The sequence below is a fragment of the Engraulis encrasicolus genome, chromosome 20 (assembly GCF_034702125.1).
Source record: "Engraulis encrasicolus isolate BLACKSEA-1 chromosome 20, IST_EnEncr_1.0, whole genome shotgun sequence".
NCBI lineage: Eukaryota > Metazoa > Chordata > Actinopteri > Clupeiformes > Engraulidae > Engraulis > Engraulis encrasicolus.
The window spans coordinates 28,202,079-28,209,578 of record NC_085876.1 but is presented as its reverse complement, the minus strand read 5'-3'; the positions used below and the strand labels follow the sequence as shown (position 1 = coordinate 28,209,578).

Below are 7,500 nucleotides of genomic sequence, written 5' to 3'. Positions count from 1 at the left end.
CCATTTCTAGAATCTCAACAAGTCTCAAACAACAATGCAGGGCTTCAGAGATGGACAGGAGGAGACACCGACCAACACAAGACGACAAGAGACTTGATTGGGGAACTGGCTAAAGTGAACGAAAGAAAGAAAGAAAGTGAAGACCTAAATGAAAGCATGAAAGAAAGAACGCAAAGAAATAAGGAAAGAGATTGATGGAAGGGAATGAAGGATGGCTTCACAGTAAACACAATAAGACAAAAAAAGAGAGCAACTCGGACAGCGCCACAACTTTCTTTTTAAGAACTAAAAACCCTATCTGATAAAGGGCTGAAAAAGGGCTATTTGTTACCCCATGGGTGAATCTGTCATCAGGACACTGACCAGGGGAAGAGGACAAGATAAGTGAAAGAAGCAAAGAAAACATGGCATCCTGGGAAATGAAGAGAGCGAGAAGAACAAGATCAACCAATAGATTCAACACCTCAACCTTTTCTTGAATTAACGGCCCCTGGATCTCATCATAATCCCCCCAACACCTAGCCTGGGAACTCCCAAACTGCCTTTAGTTCTACACAATCGTTTCGATCTGAAAGACACTCTCACTTGTGATTAGGTCTGGTGTTAACCAGGCAACCCAACACCACCTTCACCTCAAAGAAAACATACACCTTAGTATTAGAAAATAAAACGGACCATTGCTCCCACATGGCAAGCACCGACCCCTCTTAGCTGTCTCCTTCTCAAAGCCCCCCTAGGGTTCCCCAAACGCCCGCCGGGGGGCGTTAGAGCCCCTGTTGAGAAACACTACAGTAGATTCAGGAGTTCCATAACTTTCTTTTCTTGGAACTAAGTATCTGATACAGGACAGAAAAGGGCTATCTGGTCCATCCAGGGTTCTTCTGGCACCAAGACAGGGACTAAGACAAGAGGGCAAGATGAGTAGAAAAAAAGGAAGAAAAAGAGATGGGTGCAGAAGACAAATAGGATGGCCTTGCAATGAACAGAACACAAAAGAGACAGATAGCAAAAAACAGCAAGCTAAGGAGACCCCTATCTAACGAAGAAAGGGGCTATCTGCTGCTTCCTATCCTGTGTGAACCTGCTACCAAGACACCAACCAAGACAAAGAGGACAAGATAAGTGAGAGCAGAGAGGACAAAAAAAAAAGATTGAGGAGGGGGAAAGCGGGTGGCATCACGATAAACAGAGCAAAGAGAGAGAGAGAGAGAGAGGGAGAGAGAGAGAGAGAGAGAGAGAGAGAGAGAGAGAGAGAGAGAGAGAGAGAGAGAGAGAGAGAGAGAGAGAGAGAGAGAGAGAGAGAGAGGAACAAGACAGTTCCAGAACTTTCCTTTTTGGAACCTGAGGAGACCTCCATTTCATCCAGAGGCAGAAAAGGGCTCTGTGTTACTTCCTGTGTGAATCTGCCTGCGAGTCCCCTTTTTTGTCAGGCAGGTTAGTGCCATTGATTCCCTCACAGTGGCACCATCTACCGTGCCCGCCATCTCAATGAAGGGACCCTGAAAGCCCCTGGATTTCTCCCCTACATTTTTCTACCCCACCATCCCTCTCCCTCTCCCTCCTTCTTCTTCCCCTCTCTAGGACCAGTGGGAAGGGTGCCTTTTAGTACCCTAGCTCAGGCGAACCTCTCACAAAGGGGTGGCAGGTTGAATGGGCGAGCAGTGTGATGGTGGTGTTGGTGGTGGTGGTGGTATAGGGGTGAGAAGGGGACACCTTTTGTGTGGTGGACAGGACAGCCTGGTTAAAAGCAGCCTGGGCTCCAATGTGGCGGCGAGGAACAGAAGCGCAGGGAGCTTGCTGCTCACTACCAGCCGTGACCTATGGCAACCGAGTGGCAAGCACACAACTGGGGAGGTGAGAGGACGCTGGGCTTGAAAGGAACTGATTGTAAGTGTGTGTGTGTGTGTGTGTGTGTGTGTGTGTGTGTGTGTGTGTGTGTGTGTGTGTGCGTGTGCGTGTGTGTGTGTGTGTGTGACAGAGAAAGAGATGAGCGAGTGCGTGCGTGTGTGTGACTCTCTCCCAGGGGCACGGTTGACAAAAAGCTTTGTCAGAAAGAACCCTGTGAATGGCTGCTGTTGACCAAAGTGTTGTTGGGGTTATAGCTGAGTCCTGGGCTTGTTGACAAAAGAGCGAATGGTCGACATGTTTGCGGTGTTTGACCTCGACATTTACGTACTTCAGACAGTCACTTCAGTCAAGCTACAACCTATGGTTTGTCCCATGCTATCCAATCCAATCCTAACCTATCTTATCCTATCCCGTCCTATCCCATCCTATCCCGTCCTATCCTATCCTATCCCGTCCTATCCTATCCTATCCCGTCCTATCCTATCCCGTCCTATCCTATGCTATCCCGTCCTATCCTATCCTATCCCGTCCTATCCTATCCCGTCCTATCCTATCCCGTCCTATCCTATCCCGTCCTATCCTATCGCATCAAATCCGATCCAATCCTGTCCAGAGGCAGTTCACCTAAAATCATCATTTAATCTTATTTTATTTCTCCTTTACATGGAGGCAAAAGCCTCTTTTCCAAGTGAGCCTTAGCATGTTCAGGCCGACGGAGATTTGTGTCGATGCCCGTTCGAGGCCCTCTAACCTCGAACCTACTGACGCGTTGACACTGAAAAACCTGGAACCATGTGGAATCAGGCAAGGGATAGAAATGAGAGACAGGGCCCTGCCGTGGCCAACCGGTAGGGCACTCGCTTGGCATGCTGCTGACCCGGGTTCGATTCCCGGACAGGGTCCTTTGCCGATCCCTACCCGTCTCTCTCCCAATTCGCTTCCTGTCCACCTCTCACACTGTCCTATCAAAATAAAGTCGAAAAAGAACAAAAAATCTAAAAAAAAGAAGGAAAAAAAACCGAGAGAGCGAGAGGGGGCGAGAGGAAGAGGGATAGAGAGGAGGTGTTGAGGAGACAGAGAGAGAGGAGATGTTGGAAGAGAGAGGAGGAAGAGAGGAGGAAGAGAGGATGATAGAAGAGATGATAGAAGAGATGCTGGAAGAGCGTTGGCTGGGCTCTGACCTCGATGGCGTGCTGGAATTGCTCGTGTTCCCTCTGCAGTTGCTCCGCCTCCTGTAGAGAGCTGGCCGTGATCAGACCAGCGTTCAACATGGACTCCCCATTACGGATCCAGCCCAGCACCTAACAAACACACACGCACGCACACACAAACACACACACACACGTTGAGGTTCAAAAACACAGTGACACACAGGGATACATGAACAAGTACAAACAGTAAAACACAACCAAAGCCAATCTCCACTTAACAAAACAGGTATAAAGACAGTTATGCACTCTGATATTGCTGAAGAAACAATTGCAAAAAAAACTTCCGTGAAAACACGCTATTGCTCCCTCACAGACACACATTCATAGATCTCTCTGTCAGTGTGACCCCTGCAGTGCACACATGTGGAGGTTGTATGTTGCATGCACTGGATGTGTGTGTGTTGCTTTAATTAGGCCGTGTCAATGGCTGCCCTCGAGCTCTGCAGCACAATGCCGGGTCACCTCTGGTGTGTGAGTGTGTGTGTGTGTGTGTGTGTGTGTGTGTGTGTGTGTGTGTGTGTGTGTGTGTGTGTGTGTGTGCGTGTGCGTGTGCGTGTGCGTTTTGTTACTGAGGAAGTTTGGGTGAGAATACCATTTTTCACTGCAGATAAAAGCCTGAGGCAGCTTTAGGGCGTGAATCTATATGTAGCAGGAAAACACGAGTTGGTGCTTAAAGGCGTCTACCGTATACAGTATGAGTTTACCCCTGCACGTATGACTCGGAGGGAAAGTTTGCGTGTATATGTCTGCTTGCCTACAGGTGGCGTACTTGCATTTATTGCTCTTTTGTGACCTTTTGTGCAAGGAGGAGGAAAATGTATGAGGGTCTGTCTCAGTTTAAACAAGTTTGATAGTGGCATAGAAGCTTATGGTGTTACTGTGATAGAAGCATACACTATACTCTGACACTGTCTGTGGATGCCACAGCTTTACGCACTGCTCCAGGTGCATGCTCTGTCTGTGTTTAGTTTGTGTGTGAACAGTTGTATGTATGTTGGACCTCAGCCTGTAACGTAGGTGTACGCACTGCTTCAGGTGTCTGTGATGCTGCTCTGAATATAGCTGTGTGTGTGTGTGTGTGTGTGTGTGTGTGTGTGTGTTTATCTGTTTGACCTCGACCTGTAGATGGCATACTTGTACACACTGTTCCAGTGTGTGTGTGTGTGTGTGTGTGTGTGTGTGTGTGTGTGTGTGTGTGTGTGTGTGTGTGTGTGTGTGTGTGTGTGTGTGTGTGTGTGTGTGTGTGTGTGTTTACCTGTTTGACCTCGGCCTGTAGGTGGCGTAGTTGTACACACTGCTCCAGGTGTCGTCGGTGCTGCTCGGCCGCCACGTCCAGCTCCTGCTGCTTCTCATGGAGGAACTCCAGCAGATCCTGAACACGCGTGGCCATGTCCACATCACGGTCACACAGCAACTCCACACCTATGGAGAGAGAGATTAGAGAGGTTTGAAACTCATTTATTGGACTTCACCACCAGTTCATAACATACAATATTTTCCCTACAACATCTGCCCTTGGCATGAGAAGGGAGGAGCCCTCTCCTTCACAAACTCAATACGAGAGAGAGAGAGAGAGAGAGAGAGAGAGAGAGAGAGAGAGAGAGAGAGAGAGAGAGAGAGAGAGAGAGAGAGAGAGAGAGAGAGAGAGATATGGAGGGAGACAGGGATGGAGGGAGAGAGGGGGTAATAGGAGAGGGAGAGAGGGATGGAGAGAAAGAGGGAGGGGGAGGGAAAGGAGACAATAAGTCGAGAGGCAGGGATAGAGGGAGATAATGGAGAAGGAGGCAGAGAAGTTGGAGGAGGTGTGAGACAAACAGGGGGAGAGAGGGGGAAAGGAAGAGGAGAGAGATTTTAAGTTAATTGAATAATCATTCACTGTCACTTCAAAGTCACTAGATCACATTGGGCTTCCCCCAAAAAATAACAAGCTGCCTGAGCAATGCGTTGATGTTGCCTGGTTAACACCAGACCTAATCACAAGTGAGATTAGGTCTGGGGAGTTGCCTATTGTAATTTCCGTATGGGGCCGGAATACTTGGCTATTATGACACACTGCCCTGCTCTCTGATTGGGCAGAGAAACTGTTAGGTCGGAATGCTTGGCCATTATGACACAAGTACCATGATCTTGTACGTTATGAGTCATCCTCGCCATACTGTCTTTCAGATCGAAACGATTGTGTAGAACTAAAGGCAGTATGGGAGTTCCCAGGCTAGCATTGATGCATTTCAGCTTGAAATAGTGCCGTTTCTGAGCAATCCAGACATCCCCCAAACCAGACCGTGTGGTCGTGGGTCTTCCAGTAACACATTCAAGTTGAGACCGCTATCAACAATTTAACCAGGAGACCTTCCCATGAGAAAGATGAACAGAGTGTGTAAACAAAGCAGGAGAACGACAGAATATGAGGAAGTGAATGAGAAACAGACAAACTGACTGACAGACAGACAGAGGTGAAGGGGGAGGGGAGGGGTAGAAGAATGGAAAGGGTCAGAGAGAGATAGAGATGGAGAGAAAGAAATACAGAGAATGAGAGCGAAAGAGTGTGTGTGTGTGTGTGTGTGTGTGTGTGTGTGTGTGTGTGTGTGTGTGTGTGTGTGTGTGTGTGTGTGTGTGTGTGTATGCGCGCGTGTGTGTGTGTGTGTTCCTTCAGGAAGCAGTCAGCACATTTTCACAGACGTTGGCTCAGGCCAACACACACACAAGGAGGGCTACCGAGGCAGCTCTCAGTTACACCATCAAAACAGCCAACCATGTCATGCTAATTGCCGTCCTGGACTGCTACACCATTTTGTCTGGCTGTTACACAGGGTCCAACCCAATCTAGTCCCTCTCCTCCTCTCCTGCTGCTTGTAAACCTTGTGATGCGGGGCAGTACGTCATTTATTCAATATCTCACCAAAGATCAATTCAAAGGTCTTGGAGGGCAGAGGGCGTCTGTGAAGAACGAGGCTACAAGTAAAAGGCGAGGACAGGAGCTACTCGTTTGAGATGGAGCCACACACTCACTCTTGTACTCTCTCCTACACCAGTGGTTCCAAACCTTTTGTGAATAAACGCCCCCCTGGACCTCATCATGAGCCTGCCAACGCCCCCTTATTATTTAAAAAATAAAAAGGAGCAAAATAGAGCAATGTATCCTTCTCAACGCCCCTCTAGGGCTTCCTAATACCCCCTGGGGGCCTGTATTCTACAGAATCACATGTCATCCACATCATGTGTGAACAGGTGGATATGATATGACAACCGCGTGAGAGTTTTTGCAGCAGTTCCTCTCCTATCATCTTCTGTTCTGTCTTTCCTATGTCAAAGCTATCGTTTTCTCCCATCTGCTGTTTGTGCATGTGTGATCGTGTGCTGTAGGTCCAGCTGAAGCAACATGGCTCAGTATGCACACGTGAGATTGATTGTGTGTGTGTGTGTGTGTGTGTGTGTGTGTGTGTGTGTGTGTGTGTGTGTGTGTGTGTGTGTGTGTGTGTGTGTGTGTGTGTGTGTGTGTGTGTGTGTGTGTGTGTGTGTGTGTGTGTGTGTGGAGAGAGCATGGCATGGATTTGTGGAGAGTAGATTACACCCCCAATCCTCCACCTGCTGCTGACAGCACCTTTATGCCTCATCACACACACACTCACACTCATAGTCTTTCGCACGCACACACACACACACACACACACACACACACACACACACACACACACACACACACACACACACTCACAGTCTTTCGCACGCGCACACACACACACACGCACACACACACACACACACACGCAGGCACGCACACGCGCGCACACAAACAGTCTCTCTCACTCACGCACCACAAGTTGGGAGACTGACAGGAGCAATGATTGAATGCAATCCACACATTCAGCCTTACTGGAAGTTTGACATGAGGACACACTGAATGGGATTCTCAGGGGCAACACACCCTCCCACCATTCCTCCAAACACCCACACACACACACAGCTGGCAGAGAGGACCGTCGCTGCCCACCCAGCCTACCTGCCTCCCCAGCCCCAGGCTCTTTCACTTGGGCTACTACAATGGTGCAGAGAGAGAGAGAGAGGGGGGGGGACAGCGAGAGGTAGAGAAAGAGAGAGAGGTAGAGGAAGAGAGAGCGTGAAGTAGAGAGAGAGAGAGAGAGAGAGAGAGAGAGAGAGAGAGAGAGAGATATAGAGCGTGAGATATATAGAGAGAGAGCGTGAGATAGAGAGAGAGAGATGGCCCTGGGTGGTTGCTGGCTAATGGCTGGAGCTGTGGCAGGGGAGTTGTTATGGTGGATAGGCGGGAGGGATGCGAGATGCTGATCTACTGTATAGACCTGGAGGTGAATTATTCATGTAATGGGGGCTAGTGGAACAGGAGCAAGAGCAGGTGATTGCTGAGGTGAGGTAAGGTGGGTGGAGAGGTGCTGTTGGGTCACAAGGAGCTGCCCTTCTGGTT

General features: G+C 49.0%; 1 protein-coding gene across 7 annotated transcripts in view; it reads right to left on the bottom strand.

The window, feature by feature from the left end:
• trioa (trio Rho guanine nucleotide exchange factor a) overlaps window positions 1–7,500 on the bottom strand; it is an 88,379-nt gene that overhangs the window by 51,335 nt on the left and 29,544 nt on the right. For all 7 annotated transcript variants that reach the window (XM_063185710.1, XM_063185715.1, XM_063185711.1 and 4 more), the window contains 2 exons: window positions 4,315–4,481; window positions 3,030–3,149 (listed from right to left, as the gene is read on the bottom strand). In XM_063185710.1, coding sequence (XP_063041780.1) covers window positions 3,030–3,149; window positions 4,315–4,481 — 287 coding nt within the window. The remainder of the gene's footprint in view (window positions 1–3,029; window positions 3,150–4,314; window positions 4,482–7,500) is intronic.